The sequence below is a fragment of the Myotis daubentonii genome, chromosome 3 (genome assembly GCF_963259705.1).
Source record: "Myotis daubentonii chromosome 3, mMyoDau2.1, whole genome shotgun sequence".
NCBI classification, from domain to species: domain Eukaryota; kingdom Metazoa; phylum Chordata; class Mammalia; order Chiroptera; family Vespertilionidae; genus Myotis; species Myotis daubentonii.
Window position 1 is genome coordinate 33,695,357 of NC_081842.1, and position 19,248 is coordinate 33,714,604.

At 46.5% G+C, this 19,248-nt stretch overlaps 1 protein-coding gene across 1 annotated transcript in view; it reads right to left on the minus strand.

The window, feature by feature from the left end:
- The window catches only part of SPATA16 (spermatogenesis associated 16), a 213,500-nt gene that overhangs the window by 26,395 nt on the left and 167,857 nt on the right, over positions 1–19,248 (minus strand). The window contains 2 exon segments of the mRNA XM_059685975.1: positions 2,527–2,610; positions 5,957–6,121. Coding sequence (XP_059541958.1) covers positions 2,527–2,610; positions 5,957–6,121 — 249 coding nt within the window.

Below are 19,248 nucleotides of genomic sequence, written 5' to 3' on the forward strand. Positions count from 1 at the left end.
GCAAGAGAGGGACTTGCTGCTTTCTGTTTACTGGATGCTGACTTCCTGTCTAATTGGGGTTCCTGTGAGCATCTTTTCAGCAAAGCTTTTTTCCTGTAGGAATATGTTCCTTTCTGTAGTATCAGAATTACCTTCATTACCATTCCTTCTCCCCTCTCCCCCTCTACTACAGCACAGTGGGTCAGTGTCCACGCCTCAGACACCGGTCTCAGCCCTTCAGGACGCCTCCTTTAAGCTCAGCGATACTAGCACCAGCTAGGCAGCACCTTCCAGTGGGAGGACTGAGTGTTAGCCAGCAGGGTTCCTTCGCCAAGTTTCTGTTTTAGTAATTCCCACATCTTCACTTTGATCTTCCAGCACTAATGGGTGGTAGATGCTGCCTTTAATGCTTTCTTTGTGATAAGTTATTGTTTTCCTTTGCTTTTTCAGTTACCTAGTTAACAATTTCATACCTAGTTAACCATTTTGTATATTAAACCCCCTTTCAAATATTGGGCATAGTTTCTGTCTCCCAGCTGGGTTCTGAGGTAGTGCAGATTCGCTGCCAAAAGCTGCTCCGCCAACAGTGTTTGCTTCCTCAGTAAATGGCACCAGCAAACCTCTCTCCATTCCCTGCCCAGAGGTTCAAGCCAAATATGTGGGCATCATTCTTAATTCTTTCTACTCTCTAAATTCCCACAGGCAACGAGTGAACTACAAGGCCTGTTGATTTGGCTTCCTGAATATTTCTTATATCAGTCTGCTTCGCTCTACTGCTATATCCTCCACCATAGATCAAGCCACCACCTTAGAACTGACCTCCCCATATTTCTGTAGCCCCTCAATCTGTTCTCCCACTACAGCCCAGGAGGTGTTTCACACACATAAATTATGTCTTGACATAATTTATAAGTCTTTCTGTGAGATGGTTTCTGCCTTTATTTCGTTTTGAAATAGGCTCCTTGTGTCTTTGTCAGTTTTGAATCTGCCAGGCTTTCTTTGCATTCTTGGTACAAACTATTCCTTTTGTTTAGAAATCTCCCTTTCATCCGATAATGACTATGTAGACTTTAAATATTGTATAAGTATCACTTTTGGCTTTTCTGAGCTATTTGTTTCTATAGATCATTGAACATTCACCTTTTCACCAGAATATTCTGTAAACTTATAAGTAATCTATAATAATAAAAGCATAATATGCAAATTGACCAAACGGCCAGACAGCAGAATGACCTCCCGGACAACCACATTATGACACACACTGGTGCCAGGCCAGCCAAGGTAGGTGTGATGCGATTGGTTGGGGGGGCCCGCCATTGCCCCACAATTACCCCCAGAGGGACCAGGCCACTGACCAGCAGGCCAATCAATTGGGGGTCTTCATGATTGCCCGAAAGAGGGAGGTCCAGGCCACCCTCTGCAGGGTGATTGATCGGGGGGTGGGGCAGTGGAAACGGGCAGTGCTAGGCCAAAGTGGGTGTGGGGCTGTGGGGCAGTGAGGCAGCTGGGCTGCGAGGCAGCTGGGACTGTGAAGGCTTACCCCTTGCACAGATTTTGTGCATCAGGCCTTTAGTTCTTTAATAACTGATGGAAGGCCTATATAGGCAGGGGCTGTGTTTGTCTTTCCCAGCATAGTCTTTAACACCTACTATTCTCTCTTGGCATAGCAAATATTCAACAAATATTTGCTGAGTTCAGTGAGTTTCTGTTTTATACATTTATCATAGGTCCTCTGAGTGAGTTCAGAAGGCACACATTTCCTTGGATGTGCCAGAATCCCTCATGGCTGACTGCTACCTCTTAGAGTGAAGGCTTCTTTGGTTTGCTCCTCTCACATCTCCTGGAACCAGTTCTCTTTGTGGGTTCTTATAGTGATTGGAGGAGACTGAGTGGGGAATAGATTGAATAGAATTTATTAGTTTTGGCTGGACTGGAGACTCAATATTACCCACTCCTATGTTGTCAGAGTGCTCTGTGGTATCACATAAGCCACCAGAGCACGGACGGCCAGGTACATCCTGGTGGTCGCTTTATTTCAACTCCATAGCCAATGAAGGGATCTTCCTCTGGAGCTAATAACTAGTATGTTATTCCTCCTCAAAAACATCAAAGTGGTTTCTCTGTAGTTCCCTGAAATGTAGCCATTTTTTCCTCCAGTGATTAAAAAGTGGGGGAAAGGGTTGGGAAGTGGACTGAACATGGATGGAAGGGCTTTTAGAAAGCTATAATAACCAATAATGAAGAAGCAGAGAACAAAAATAGAATATGAAAATGACAACGATAAGAAGACCCATACCAACATATGACTACAGTCTGCTGGAAAAGAAGCAGGCCCTAGGGAACAGGTTAAAAAGCCACCTTTGATTTTGGTTACACTTCCAGAGAGAGTGCTGCATTTATGTAATAACAAAACAAAACACAACACAACACAAAACAAAGACTAAAACAACCCAAAGAGCTTCCTTTTTATCTTCTAAACAGACTTGACCCAAGCCGGACATTCGCTTTGAGAATCATATATCTTTTCCCTTCAGCTGAGAGTTTTACCTTTTGGATTGCATTCCACACACGTTCTTTATCGTTTCTTCTTCCTTCGAGGGTGTCCATAGCATCTGCCATTAGTGACTGCAGCTGTGGCACCAAGATAAAAATTATCAGTGTGGAATTCGCACAGAAATAACTTCCCTAAATACACAGATTAAAACCTAATTAAAAAATCATTTGTACGCTGATGATTTTATTACTCATCTTTCTGACAATGAACATTGCTACCCCATCTTTGCTTCAGTCATTACTGAGTGTTATTGCAGATATAAAATATTGAAACAATGAAAATATGCTTCTTGAAAATGGGTAGAAAACATATAGGTTTTAATGTTGTAAGCGTTAACGTTTTGTAAAAACAGATTTGGGTTGTAAAGAATGAAGGCCATAGTTAATTCTCTCAGGAAATGGCATGTAGTACATGAACGCGTTTTAGTATTGTCTCCCGAGGCTGATATATCATGATTTCAGGCATCATGCAAAAGCTCACCAGAGGACAATTCTGAAACTGTGCTGTCTTATTGCCTCTTAAAGAATCTAGCTCACTTCAGTTCTTTTACTATTCTTTTCTTCTCTAAAACTTCAAAATAACCACGCTTTTTTTTAAGGTTCCATTCACAGGCAAGTTTTCAGAATTCCACCTTTTGCCCCAAACTGCCACATTCCAATTTGAAATAGTCCCCTATACACCTGCTGCATATGTAGCTGCAAAGCGGTGAAGCCACACGGACCTATGTGATGGTCACAGCTGAAAAGGAAAGTTCTCTAAAGAACAAATGCCAGTTCAGTCCACTGTGGCTTCAAACAGTGGGGACCCTTAGAGAATCTTTCTGAACTTTAGATATTGCAGAGTTGTGGCAGGAGGGCAGAGCGGAGTCACTCAGAACTCTTCTATGGAGCAGTCACTGTTTAGACAGTGCCACAGAAGGCCTTACCAGGATTTATTGTCTAGGTTAACCCATGCTTCAAAGCTGAAAAGTAAAATCTGTTATTTATGGCGATGAAACCTTGCAAGATGCATGACTTTTAAACATTGGGCCTCCACATATACATCCATATACATTAACATTTTTTTCTAGTAGGCAGATAAATTATAAAAATATCCCATTAAATCCTGTTTTCCAAGGATTGAGAGAGTGGAATACTGCACTAACATGTTAATAAGGGATGTCAATAATGCTAGTTTGGTGCCCTGGGTGTATATTTTGAAATGCAAGTATTTCCAGAAGAAAGAAGCTGCAGATGGGTGGTGAAGAACGCCAAGGTGCAGAAAACCCTCTTGTATTTTTCGTTGAAATCTTGCATGTGCTTTTCAGGAAGACTGGATCAACACTGAGCCGGTTTCTTCGATTAACATTTTCTTTGCTTCCTCTTATCTCTGAGGGGCATTAATCATCTGAAATTGGCTATAACATGCACTTTGAAAGCTCCTTGCTTACTGCACTCCTGAATGCCGTATGAAAGGTATTTTACTAGTAAACACAGCCTTTTAGGAGGCGTTCTGCTGCACACAACCTTAAAGGTTTTGAAAGCATGACTTAGTGAATCCTTGATTAATAGACTTCCCCCTCCCCCACCTATAGTTTTATTATTTGGCTAGTCAGACCATTTTAAGTGCTTACTTTGAATATCAATATTTAACACACTTTGACAGGTTCAGATGAACATTATAAATGTTGGCAGTGCATTTCTCGATTGATTTGTTATAACTTTGAAAACTCAGGGAGGGAGGATTCCTTCAGTTATCTGAAAATTACAGGTGACCAGTTTGGGCTGTTCTCATCCTTGCTATATGAATTCAATTCAGGTCTGTAATTAGTTTTAGCTACCTTCAATTAAAGCCTCAAAGGAAAGAGCCCTTCCCTGTCCAACATTAAGATTCCCTCTAGAGCAGTGGTTCTCAACCTTGACTGCACATTAGAATCACCTGGGAATCTTTTTAAAATCCTGATTTCTGGGCCTCATCCTCTGGAAATTCTGTTTCTTTGTTACTCATGTTGTGGCCCCACCCCTTAACAAAGAAACAGAATTTCCGGAGGATGAGGCCCAGAAATCAGGATTTTAAAAAGATCCCCAGGTGATTCTGATGTGCAGCCAAGGTCGCTCTGCCCTTCTGCTACAACTCTGCAATATCATCAACCTGTGGGCCTCGACCTCTTTGGGGGTTGAATGACCCTTTCACAGGGGTCGACTAAGACCATCGGAAAACACATATATAATTACATATTTTTTTGTGATTAATCACTATGCTTTAATTATGTTCAATTTATAACAATGAAAATACATCCTGCATATCAGATATTTACATTACAATTCATAACAGTAGCAAAATTACAGTTATGAAGTAGCAATGAAAATAATTTTATGGTTGGGGGTCACCACAACATAAGGAACTGTATTAAAGGGTCGTGGCATTAGGAAGGTTGAGAACCACTGCTCTAGAGTACACCTTACCTTTCCTTGAATGGCCAGCACATGGTTAACTAATTGTTTTTCAAACTAGCTGCTGTCATTTCTAATATTGATTATGGTTATAAAAACAAATCTTTTTGAAGATTGTTTGAGCTATTCCTTCAACTAGTTTTTGACTGCCCCTGTGTTTTCTGAGTTAACTGGACGATTCAGTTAAAAAATACAGCCATTTGACTAACTACATTTTCCCCTTGAATAAAATAATTGTTCTATCTAAATGTACCAGTGTGTGTGTGTGTGTGTGTGTGTGTGTGTGTGTGTGTGTGTGTGTGTTGGCACTGCCAACATATATGCGACACTAGAAGTGAATAAGAAAACTCTAAAGACTATTTTGTACGGTTGGTTTTCTGCACAGTGGTTATTCTTTTGTACTCTCAATTTTCCACAGATCATCCTGTGTTAACAAGTCTTGGAGTTTGAGAAGCAATTAATTAAAACAACTTTACTTAAAACACAAAACTTGACATACAATTCAAATAATAAGCCCCTTCCCATGTTTTTCCATGTCAGACAAATATTGCTATGAAAAAATGTAAGCCAGACCAGCTTGCATGGCTCAGTGGACTGAGCATTGTCCCATGCACCATAGAGGTCCCTGGTTCGATTCCTTCTTAGGACATATGCCCCAGATTGTGGGCTCGATCCCCAGTAGGGGGCGTGCAGAAGGCAGCCGATCTATGTTTCTCTATCATCAATATTTCTATCTTCTTTCCCTCTCCCTTCCTCTCTCTAAAAAAAAACAATAGAAACATATTTTTTAAAAAATGGAAGTCAGTCAATGTGAGCAAATAAAATAAGACACCTTTCTACATTTCCCAGTTTCTTCATTAGAATGCTTCATGAGGGTTGGAGAGCTGGCCCTTAGGCTACATTTATTATGACAAATTTCTTTCAGACCATATCACTTTTCTTCTGACTCAGGGTCTAAGAAAGCCTTCAACAAAGAAAAACAAATACTTACCAATTCTGCCTCCTGCGGACTGATGTCCCGTAGATAGGGAATGGTCGCTAGCTCAGCCATTGCTTGATTGATCACTTGGGACTGCTCCTTTACTCTCTGTAGCCGGCTGAGGAGGCTGGCGTACTGCAACTTCTCCATCACACCTGAGCACGCAGGGAAACTCCCCTGGTCTCCCAGGGAAAGGAAATGTTTTAGAACAAGACCACAGAACTAGGGCTTTCTCTGGGGATTGAAGTCAGGGTTTGTTATAGTATATTTACATCCTTAGAAGCAATGCATCTAGTATAAACAAACATTTCCTTCTCTCATTTCAGAGAATGGTCTGGACCCTTCCTTCAAACTGATGAGTGTATGTAGAAGGGAACACATTGCAGGACTGATCTGCAGGTGGCCCTGCATAAGCAAGTTGTGCTGAGTGGAGAAGAGGGGACTGACATTGAACGCGTGCTCCACCTTCCCAGTGGCCATCAGAAAGCTGTGTCTGTTTAGAATGTGTGCGTGCGTATGTGTGTGTGTGTGTGTGTGTGTGGGGGGGGGGGTTATCATAAGAGCTAAGAGTTGCCCGCTACCTTGTTTATATAAAAGAATATTTTTATGCAAGCTGAATCCTGAAAAATGTGATGCACATTGAATTCTCTTTACCCAATGACTTACATCAAAGCTCAACTCTGCTTTTATCTTTAGTTCTTGTATGGCCTCGGACTCTGGATCCTCTTCTTGTGGTATTATAGCACTTTATTCTGACTCCTAGGGCCATCCCAGCAACTGACATGACCCATCTTGAAACAGACTACTGTCCACATTTGTAAGGACCACCAACCTGCATTAATCTATTGGTATTTTTGGCTTTCTCAAAATAGGGCCCTTTTCTAATGAAGTGGCCTACATATGTGTTTGCTATTGCCAGCCGTAAAAGAGAAGATGTCACCTTCTCTAAAAAGTTTAATACAAATCATAATGCATGATAGGAGAGGCAAAGTTTATAATAAAATACCTACATTTATATTTAGAAAAAGTATTTCTGACATAAAGGGAGCTATAAGGGTTAAAAGAAAATCCTTGAGTTGTGTGGAGGGTAATGAGAAATTAGGAGTCACAGGAGGATTTATTTGGCAATTTCATCCCACATCCAGGTGCTCAGAGGAGGAAGGCTGGAGGACCAGCATCTTCTACGGCAGGGTTCCTCCTGCATCACCTGCACCAGAATCACTAGGCGTGTTCATTAACTAGGCAGAGTCCTGGGCCTTACTCAGTGAATCATAATCTCTTGAAATGTGTCCCTCTTCATATGGATTGTAGCTAGGTACCCCTCACTCCCCAAATATTCAAGTATCTCAAGAAGTTGAAGAATAGGCAACTATCTTAAAACTTAGTATTTGAGCAAGAGCTATTTTAGTTTGTGCATACTTATAAAATAGATTTTTCCTCCAGAAATTAGAGAAGACATTTTTTTTCTTAAAATACATCTTCCAAAGAGAAAAACTATTAGAAACTGCATTACTAAAGAACATTGGCATTTCAGCTTGAATTTAGAAAGCAGTTCTTCCTGCAATGTCATATGCATGTTTTAATTGACAACAACCTCTAGAAGTTGGTGCTTTTCTGGAGTCTTGTTAATAAAGGAAGGTTGAGAACCATGGCATTATATTTGCTGTATTTCTCCCTAACGCCTACTATATCATATGACTAATGTTCCTCTATTTCAACTAATTTGTTCTTTCAGATGAACCATTTGTCTAAAAATCTATAAACCTGTAGGAGCAATGATTGCAAATTGTGGAGTTGGGCTCCCTTCTCTGAACTGACCAAATAGGTAGCCTACACATTTAGTTTAATCGTGTACCTAAACAATGGGATTCTGCCAAATAGAGGAAAGCGAGTTGCAGGAGAAACTGTTTTCTTTCTGAAGAAAAATTGCTTTATTTGTCTTGAAAAACACACCAGAAAACACTGGGGCTAGTGTAGGAAAGGGGGTAGTGACTCAACTCCAAAGAGCAGAAACAACTGCAGCCTACATGGGAGCATAATCTAGCAGTGTAATTTCCTAAGCAAAAAAACAAAAATAGTGGAGGGCAATGGTGTTTTGTTAGCTTGATTGATGGATGCATAACAAAACAGGAAGTACTCTATACATATAAAATACTAGGAAGAATATATAGTTGACTACTAATAGTCAACCCTCCCACCCCTCGGCTTAAGACAAATGCAGTTTTGATTATTAGAAAACTACAGATATATGCATATTTTACCTACATGATAGGGGTCTTTGAGAGACAAAGTGAAAAACAAAGGAAATTAATATAATGCCAGCAGGAATGTTTTAATGCTGTTGCTTTAAGAAAATAAAGGAAAGGATGAAAAACGAAGGAATTACCTTAAACATCTAATGCTAGCAAGGGCTAAATCTAAAGGGAAGTAGCCCTCCCAGCGAGACCTCAGGAGTGATTAAAGGGCTCCTTAGCTGCTGGAGAGAGTGTTAAAAAGTTGCTGTGATTGAAGTTAAAACCTCACACAGGTCCAATGAAGTTAGGTAAGTAGCAAGTTCAAATGAGGGCTTTAGTCAGGATTGCCTAGATTTAATAGCAGGTATGGGTTAATATTTGGCAAATAAGTGGCACTACATAGAATAGTGCTGAAAAGCACAGCCCAAGTATTTGGAATATATTTCCACTTGATTCAACATATAGGAACATTAATTGCAAAAAAGGAGGGGTAGAAAAAAATATTATTGTTCATTTCAAATGTGCATATGTAAACATTTTTTATGCTTCACTTGGAGGAAATTAAAAGTAAAATTAATGAGGTATTAAAATCGTGGTTAGTTAAGTCATTGTTTGGCAAGTCAGCCTGTGAAGGAGGCTTCATGCATGGCAAGAGATTTTATTATTTTGACTCTTTAACATTTAGCCCAGGAGACACAGTACATAAGGTTTGAAACTGACAGCAGCCAATAAAATTAATGAATGAAAAAGCACAGTGGCATCTGACGGCATGTGAAATAATTAGGACAAAGACCCAGAGAAGGAAAACTACCAGTAAAGCAGAGTTCCTGGTTGAATGGGGCTGATGTTCACTGGGATTAAAAGCCACCAAATAGGCAGGTAGTGGAATATTTTAGATTATTACTTTTAAAATACCAGAACCATTCTTGTTGGGCCATGTGTTGTGTGACTAGCAAAGGAATCGATAAAGATAAGGAGACTGGTGCTCAGCTGGCATGGCTCAATGGTTGAGCGTTGGCCTATGAACTAGGTCAGGGTCCCATTCTTGATCAGGCCACATGCCAGGGTTGTGGGCTCCATCCCCAGTAGGGGGCATGCAGGAGGCAGCCAGTCAATGATTCTCTCTCATCATTGATGTTTCTCTCTCTCTCTCTCTCTCTCTCTCTCTCTCTCTCTCTCTCTCTCCCTCTCCCTTCCTTTCTGAAATCAATAAAAATATTTTTTTAAAGAGAAGGAGACAGGTGTCAGAGTGTAAGGAGAATCATTGCCTGAGACACAGAGACCTCCCTCATACTAGAATGTCCTTCACCAACTGAGTCTACCACCTCATGGCAAGAGATGAAAATCCATGTACCCTGGGAAGCCCTACTGTGGGCTGTAGATCTGCCCCATGGCTGGAGATGAGAGCTCTAATCCTTCCTTTATGACACACAGCACAAAGGTACCTCAACTTTGTGACACTGAGCACATCAGTGATGCAAGAAAAAAATTGAAATCCACAGGACACTTGCATGATCTTCATTTTAGAAGAATATGTCATTTCCAAGTACAAAATTTGTATAAAGAAAAAGAAAGGTCTATAAAATGGTTCTTTTGTCAAAGCAAACTAAAACCAATATAAATGATTCAAACTTCTAACATCCTATCTAATAAAAGAGAAACATGGTAATTAGTGTACAACCGCTACCCTTCCCATTGGCTAATCAGGGCGATATGCAAATTAACTGCCAGTTAAGATGGCAGTTAACCACCAACAAAGATGGTGGCTAATTTGCATACATAGGCACAATGATGGGAGGCAAAAGGGGAAAGATGGAAGAATGGTGACAGGCAAGAGCTGGGGGGTGGGCAAAGGCAGTCCACCCCCCAGCCAGTGATCGCCATCAGAAAGCTCAGCAGGCCAGGCAACACCCCAGGCAGGGGTGCCGGTGATCGCCATGGCCATCGGAGGAAGAGAGAGCCGGGGTGTAGGACGACCGGAGGCCAGGGGTGCCGACTGGCCTGCCTCCCCCTGATCTGCGATGGTGAAAAAAGGGGCGGGGCCCCAGGCACAGCGGCACCCCGGCACTGGGTGCCCCTGTGCCTGCAGTCCCCTGATCTGCGATCTTGAAGGGAGAGGCAGGGCGCAGGCACAGCTGCACCCGGGGGACCAGGTGCAGGCCCAGGGTGCAGCCTGCCTGCGGCCATCTGATCTGCAATCGCGAAGGGCGGGGCGGGGCCACAGGCAGGGGAGATCGGTGCTGGTGGGGCGACTGCAGAGGTCAGCCAGCACTCAGCCCCCAACCGGCTCTCCCTGGGAGTCTGGATCGGAGGGCGCTCTCCCTGGGAACCCGGAAATCCACCTCCCAGGGCAACTGCGCAGAAACCAAGCCTGGTGAGCCATGGAGAGGGTGACTTACCTGGAGGCCATGTAGCTTTTATAGTTGAAGTCGCCCTGGATGAAGGACTGGGGGTAGCAGGGATCAGAGTCGGCCAAGTCAGCCATGGAACCCCTGGTCCCCGCCGAATGACTAGAGCACATGGACTTCAATGGTCCTCGGTCACTTGCTGAGCAGCAGTCAGCCTGGACCAGGAATCAAACCCAAAACCTGACAGAATGGAACCCAAACCTTTGCTGTGGCAGAGGAGCTCTGACCCACAGCAGGGGCCAGGGCATACCAGAGGGATTTTGTTGAGGGGCCCTGACAGGCAGCACCCTGAGCAGTGGGTTAGAACCTCCTCCTGATACAGCAAGGTTGCAGGTTGGATCCCTGGTCAGGGCACAGACAAGAAGCAACCAAAGAGAGCATAGTAAGTGGAACAACACACTGATGTTTCTCTCGCTCCCTTCCTCTCTCTAAAATAATCAATCAATAAAAATGAAAATAAAAAATAAACCCTCTGGCCCTAGCCAGTTTGGCTCAGTGGATAGAGCATCGGCCTGTGGACTGAGGGGTCCCGGGTTCAATTCTGGTCAAGGGCATGTACCTTTGTTGGGGGAACATCCCCAGTAGGGGGTGTGCAGGAGGCAGCTGATGATGTTTCTCTCTCATCAATGTTTCTCACTCTCTATCCCTCTACCTTCCTCTCTGTAAAAATCAATAAAATATATTTTAAAAAAATAAAAATAAACCCTCTGGCTTGCAGAGTTGCTAAAACAGTTAGAAAGCAAAGTCTCATCCCTTCCCGTTCATTCAACAAATACTTCATGTGCTCCTTCAATAATCACACTGGGAATGGGTGTTTGTTTGTTTGTTTGTTTTGGTTAATCCTCACCTGAGGACATTTTTGCATTTATTTATTTATTTATTTATTTATTTATTTATTTATTTTTACAGAGAGTGGAAGGGAGGGAGAAAGACAGAAACTAATATGAGAGACATCAAATGGTTGTCTCTTGCTGAATCCCCAACCAGGGCCCTGGATTAAGCCGGCAACCCAGGTATATGCCTTTGATTGGAATCCAACCTGGTACCCTTCAGTCTGCCTGCAGAAGCACTATCCACTGAACCAAACCAGCATTTTTTTTTTCTTTTTAAGTCCTCCTCTAAGGATATGTTCTTTTCATTGATTCTAGAGAGAGAGGAAGGGAGAGGGAAAGAGAAAGAGAAACATTGATCAGTTGCCCAAGCAACCCACAACCTGTGTATGTGCCCTCACCTGGAATTGAACTCATGACCCTTTGGTGTGTGGGAGGACACTCTAACTACTGATCCACACCAACCAGAGCCTGGAGGTACAATGAGTTCCCTCAGGGGGAGTGCTTCTCATCCAGAAGCCGGGCTCATGGCTGGTGAGTGCAGCGGAGGTGGCAGGAACCTCCGTGGCAGCACTGAGGAGCAGCGAGCCGAGTGGTAGGGAGCAGCAAGCAGGCGGGCGGTAAGGAGCAAGGGGTCCCAGACTGTGAGAGGGCACAGGCCAGGCTGAGGGATTCCCCCCCACCCCCAGTGCATGAATTTCGTGCACCAGGCCTCTAGTCCTATCTAATAAAAGGGTAATATGCAAATTAACCATGACTCCGTCACAAAGATGGTGGCGCTCATAGTCACCAGATGGCCATGCCCAGTCCTCCCAGCCCCACCGGAGTTCCCCAGTCCTGTGGGGGTGGCCGCTGAGAGCAGGCAGTGTGAGTGGCCTGATGGAATGCTTGCTTTGTTGCCATGACGATGAGGCAAGTATTCCACCCTGGCTGCGGAGGGCCTTTGGGCAGGGGGCATGGAGTGGCCACGGGGGGCAGGGAGGGAGACGCTTGTGTTGTTGCCCTGGCGACGAGGCAAGCGTTCCACACCTGGCTGCGGATGGGCCTCTGGGCAGCGGGCGCAGAGTGTCCAGGCCCCACAGAGAGCTACTGGCACATGGATTTGTGCACAGGACTACTGGTTTATAATACTTTGCAAAGTGCTTCAACATGGATTATTTACTTTTGGTCTCACAACAACTCTATGAGGTGGGTCTGGTAGGTATCAGTCTGTTTGTTTTTTTTTTAAATATATATTTATTGATTTCAGAAAGAGGAAGGAAAAGGGAGAGAGAGATAGAAACATCAATGATGAGAGAGAATCACTGATTGGCTGCCTCCTGCATGCCCCTCCTGGGGGCCGAGCCCACAACCCAGGCATGTGCCCTTGATTGGAATCAAACCTGGGACCCTTCAGTTCATAGGCCGACATTCTATCCACTGAGCCAAACTGGTGAGGGCAGTATCAGCCTGTTTTATAAATGAGAAAAAAACAGCTCAGAGATTAAATGACTTGTCCTAGGGTTACACAGCCAGAGCACTGCCTTGGACTAAAGTTTTATCTACAGGTGTCACAAAGTAGGGTAACAGCTAATAAGGACAAAGCAATGCCTAAGCATTCGAGTGGATGACATTTGATATCTGACAAGATAAAAACAGACCTCAGGGGATCTTAAACTCACTGTTGAGGGCTGTTTGGGTCACATTTAATGATACCATACAGGCATAATTTCTACTCACCAACTCATTACTTGCTTCATTAAGCTAGGTTACCTTTGCAGCAATTTTATTTAGTCCTGCTTTATGAAGCTGTGATTGGCTATATAATAAGAAATCGAGAGGCCAATATTTGGATATACTCATGGTCCCTGGGTATCTTTGGGATCACTTTGATTCTATTAAAACTCTTTGAGAAAATCTTTCAAAAACTTATATTTTCCATAGAAACAAACAGAAATTCCTTGCAGCTAGCAAAGTGGTGCTGACTCATTTAAAAAATATTGAGTTATTAATTAGATGCTAAGAATCTTAATTACTGTATGACTTTTAAATTTCTATTATTGACACATAAAGGTATATATATATATATATATATATATGTATATATATATATATATATATATAAAATGTATTATACTAGAGGCCTGGTGCACAAAAATTTGTGCACTCGGGGGTTCCCTCAGCCTGGCCTATGCCCTCTTGCAGTCTGGGACCCCTTGGAAGATGTCCACCTGCTGGCTTAGGCCCGCTCCCTGGGGGATCAGGCCCAAGCTGGCAGTCAGACATCCCTCTGGCAACCCGGCAGCCCTCGGGGGATGTCCACTTGCCAGTGGGGAGACAGAAGAGGCTCCCACCACCACCGCTGTACTGGCAGCCATCGGCCTGGCTTGTGGCTGAGCAGAGCTCCCCTGTGGGAGCGCACTGACCACCAGGGGGTAGCTCCTGCATTGAGCATCTGCCCCCTGGTGGTCAGTGTTTGTCATAGTGACCAGTCATTTCCAGTCATTCTGCTGTTAGGGTCAATTTGCATATTACCCTTTTATTATATAAACTAGAGGCCTGGTGCACGAAAGTTGTGCATGGGTAGGGTCTCTAGGCCCAGCCAGGGATCAGGGCCAATCTGAGGGGTTCCAGCAGGGCAATCAGGGCCCCTGCTCACACCTGCCTTGGCCTGGAGCCACCCCTTCAGCTGCTCCACCATCCCGCCACAGTCCCACTCTCGTCGGGGCCCATCAGGGCCGGCAGCACCTCCACTGCCCCCTGCTACCAGCACCATGTCACTGGCACCCGCCATGTTCCATGCCGCTCCCTGGTGCTCAGCGCACGTCTAACTCCCGGTTGGTTGGACTCCTGCCCATGGGGACAATTTGCATATTAGACTTTTATTATATAGGATAGAGGCCTGGTCCACGGGTGGGAGCCGACTGGTTTGCCCTGAAGAGTGTCCTGGATCAGGGTGGGGGTTCCGCTGGGGTGCCTGGCCAGCCTGGGTGAAGGGCTGATGGCTGTTTGCAGGCTGCCCAAACCCCCTTCAGGGTGGGGTTCCCCACTGGGGTGCCTGGACAGCCTGGGTGAGGGGCTGATGGCTGCTATCAGGCTGCCCACACCCCCTCCAGGGTGGGGGTCCCCACTGGGGTGCCTGGACAGCCTGGGTGAGCGGCTGATGGCTGTTTCAGACTGATCAAGCCCCCTGGTGACTGAAGCTCCCAGCCTTTCCTTTTTTTTTTTTTTTTTTTAATTTGCTCCATCTCTGTGGCCATGGCGACTGGAAGCAGGTATCTGGGGTTTATTTACCTTCTATAATTGAAACTTTGTTGCCTTGAGAGGAGGCAGCAGCCGCTGGGAAGCTTGGCTTCTTCCATTGCAGGAGCAAGTAAGCCTCCTGTTCCCTCCAGCTCGGTGGCCACAGCCTGCTGAGAGCAGGTATCTAGGGTTTATTTACCTTCTATAATTGAAACTTTGTTGCTTTTGAGTGGAGCTCAGAGCCGGCGGCAGGCTGGCTTCCTCCATCACTGGAGCAAGCAAGCCTCCTGCTCACTCCAGCTCTGTAGCTGCCGGCCACCATCTTGGTTGGGTTAATTTGCATATAGCCACTCTGATTGGCTGATGGGTGTGGCTTAAGGAGTAGCAAAAGTATGGTCAATTTGCATGTTTGTCTATTATTAGGTAAGATATTATATATATCCACATATATATATATATACGAATATATACATATAAATATAAATATAAATATAAATATATATACATGTATATGTGTATATATATATACTAGAGGCCCGGTGCAAAAAAATTTGTGCACTCAAGGGGGAGAGGGGGTCCCTCAGCCCGGCCTGTGCCCTCTCACAGTCTGGGACCCCTTGGGAGATAACGACCTGCTGGCTTAGGCCTGCTCCCGGGTGGCAGAGGGCAGGCCCAATCCCTAGGTGCAGCCCCTGGTCAGGCTCAGAGCAGGGCCGATTGGGGAGTTGGGGCGCCACCCCCTGTCATGCACAGAGCAGGGCGATCGGGAGGTTGTGATGCCACCCTCAGCCACGCTCAGGGTAGGGCCGATTGGGGGGTTGGGGCACCGCCCCCTGTTACACTCAAGGCAGGGTCGATGGGGAGGTTGCGGTGCCACCCCCTGTCACGCACAGAGCAGGGCCAATCAGGGGGTTGGGGTTCCGTACCCTGTCACGCACAGAGCAGGACGGATCAGGGTGTTGGGCTGCTGCAACTCTCACATTCAGGGCAGGGCTGATGGGGAGGTTATGGCTCTACCCCGTCACACACAGAGCAGGGCCCGTGGGGGGGGGGGAGGTTGGGGTGCTGCACCCTGTCACACACAGAGCCACAGGGTGATCAGGGGGTTGGGGAGCTCTCCCCTATCAGGCACAGAGCAGGGCTGATCAGGGGTTGGGGTGCCTTCCCTCGTCAGGAACAGAGCAGGGTGGATAGGGAGGTTGTGGCCCCACCCCCTGTCACACACAGAGCCACAGGGCGATCAGGGGGTTTGGGCGCTGCCCCCTGTCACGCTGATCCTGGTGCCGGGAGGCCTCTCGGCTCCGCTGATCCCGGTGCTGGGAGGCCTCGCGGCTCCGCTGATCCTGGTGCTGGGAGGCATATTACCCTTTTACTATAAAGAATAGAGGCCTGGTGCATGGGTGGGGCTGGCTGGTTTGCCCTGAAGGGTGTCCTGGATCAGGGTGGAGGTCCCCACTGGGGTGCCTGGCCAGCCTGGGTGAGGGGATGATGGCTGTTTGCAGCTGGTCACACACCCTTCAGGGTGGGGGTCCCCACTGGGGTGCCTGGCCAGTCTGGGTGAGGGGCTGAGAGCTGTTTTCAGGCTGACTGAAGCTCCCAACTGCTCCTTTTTTCTTTTTTTCTTTTTTATTCTGGGCCAGCTTTAGCTCTGGCTCCAGCTCTGAGGCCTCTGCTGCTGAAAGCAAGTATCTGGTTTGTTTGGGTTCTATAATCGAAACAATGTATAACTCCAGCTCTGAGATCCTGGCCGGCTGAATGCAGGTTTCTGGGGTTTTGTTTAGCTTCTATATTTGTAACAATGTTTCTTAAACTGCAAGCTCAGAGGCCGGCAAGGCAGGCGGGGAACGTTGGGGTCCTCTGTCACTGAAGCAAGCAAGCCTCATGTTCGTTTCAAGCTGCCTGGCTGCCATCTTGGCTGGCAGTTAATTTGCATATCACCCTGATTAGCCAATAGGAAGGGTAGCGGTCGTACGCTAATTACCAGGTTTCTCTTTTATTAGATAAGATGTATGTATATATATATTTCCAAGTAGCTAGAATGTCCTTTTAAAGGTGAGAAGAAAATGAGTTAAGAACATGTAAAAGGTGCCTAATTCTTAGATAGGTCTAACCAGCATTCACAACACACTGTGAGATCTGAGTTGGCAACAGATGATGTGCTCATTTTCCTGACAAGTAACAAGGTGGGGCAGGTATCTCTCAAAAAAATCCAGGGCACAGACAGATCACCTCTGCAACATACAGCTGACTGGCTCTACTAGGCTGACCATGAGTGGATGAGGTGAAATCACGTCACATGGTGATGGTTCTTGCTAGCAAAACTTTCCCTGCTTGCAAGGGCCTGATGATGACAACGAAGATGAGTGTGGGTCTCTAATTAGGATGGAGAGGATGATAAGGGTGTGTGTGTGTGTGTGTGTGTGTGTGTGTGTGTGTGTGTGTGTGTATCTGGAGGAGGTTGTGACAGAGGGTGAATTGGAGAATAAGACCCAAAATTTGTAGTGGAGCCAGTGAGAGTGCTATAAACCGAACGTTTGTGTCCACCCAAAATTCCCATGTTGAAGCCTTATCCCCCAGTGTGATGGTATTTGGAGAGGGGGCCTTTGGGAGGTAATGAGATGAAGTCATGGGTTGGGGGCCCTCATGTTGGGATTATTGCTATTATAGGAAGATATATCAGATGGTTTGCTCTCTGCCATGTGAGGATAGCAAAAAGTAGCCTACTGCCAACTAGGAGGGGGCCTTCATCAGAATTTGACCATGCTGGCATCCTGACCTTGGATTTCTAGCCTCTGGAACTGTGAGAAAATAAATTTCTGCTGTTTAAGCCACCCAGTCTGTGGTATTTTGTTATGACAGCCCGAGATGACTGAGACAGAGATGGATTTCTTATTAATAGAAACAGAGAGGAGATAATTGGGTGTAACACAGTCGTGGGAGCCAGGAAAAATCAGTAAAAATGTGCTTTTGTATTTGTAATGCTTAGAATTACAAATCATGCAAATACATTAGAGATTTTATAGCTTTTCTAAAATGCTGAATAGATGTTAAGCTGTTTGTCATGACCCCCTTGGCTCCCCTTGCAAGAACATTGAATCTACACTAATAAAAGAGAAACATGGTAATTGACGTATGACCGCTACCCTTTTCATTGGCTAATCAGCGAGATATGCAAATTAGCTGTCAGCCAAGATGGTGGCCAGCAGCCAGGCAGCTTGAAACGAACATGAGGCTTGCTTGCCTCAGTGACGGAGGAAACCAACTTTCCCCGCCTGCGGCTGCAGGCCTCTGAGCCTGCAGTTTCAAACATTGTAACAAATACCGCCGGACTTCAGCCAGCAGATTCGCAACATTATATGCAGCCGCGGAGGCCTAAGAGCTGGACCAAGCCTCAAGCTAAAGCTTGCCCAGAATTAAAAAAAAAAAAAAAAAAAAAAAAAAAAGGAGTGGTTGGGAACTTCAGTCACTCTCAGCCTGAAAACAGCCCTCAGCCCCTCACCCAGACTGGCCAGGCACCCCAGTGGGGACCCCCACCCTGAAGGGTGTGTGACCAGCTGCAAACAGCCATCATCCCCTCACCCAGGCTGGCCAGGCACCCCAGTGGGGACCTCCACCCTGATCCAGGACACCCTTCAGGGCAAACCAGCAAGCCCCACCCATGCACCAGGCCTCTAACCTACACAGTAAAAGGGTAATATGCCTCCCAGCACTGGGATCAGTGGAGCTGAGAGGCCTCCCAGCACCGGGATCAGCGTGACAGGGGGCAGCGCCCAAACCCCCTGATCGCCCTGTGGCTCTGTGTGTGACAGCGGGTGGGGCCACAACCTCCCTATCCATCCTGCTCTGTTCGTGACAGGGGAAGGCGCCCCAACCCCCTGATCAGCCCTGCTCTGTGCCTGATAGGGGGGAGCTCCCCACCCCCCACGCCCTTGGGCCCTGCTCTGTGTGTGATGGGGTAGAGCCATAACCTCCCCATCGGCCCTGCCCTGAGTGTGAGAGTGGCGGCACCCCAACCCCCTGATCAGCCCTGCTCTGTGGGTGATAGAGGGCGGTGCCCCAACCCCCTGATGGGCCCTGCTCTGTGTGTGACAGGGGGTGGTGCCCCAACTCCCCTATCTCCCCTACTCTGTGCATGACAGGGGGCAGCGCCCCAACCCCCTGATTTGCCCTGCTCTGTGCGTGACAGGGTACAGAGCCCCAATACCCCGATGGGCCCTGCTCTGTGAGTGACAGGGGGCAGTGTCCCAACCCCCTGATTGGCCCTGCTCTGTGCATGACAGGGGGTGGCGCCGCAACCTCCCCATTGACCCTGCCTTGAGTGTGACAGGGGATGGTGACCCAACCCCCCAATCGGCCCTACCCTGATCGTGACTAAGGGTGGCATCACAACCTCCCAATCTCCCTGCTCTGTGCATGACAGGGGGCGGCGCCCCAACTCCCCAATCAGCCCTGCTCTGAGCCTGACCAGGGGCTGCACCTAGGGATTGGGCCTGCCCTCTGCCACCCGGGAGCAGGCCGAAGCCAGCAGGTCGTTATCTCCCGAGGGGTCCCACACTGCGAGAGGGCACAGGCCGGGCTGAGGGACCCCCCTCCCCCCCGAGTGCACAAAT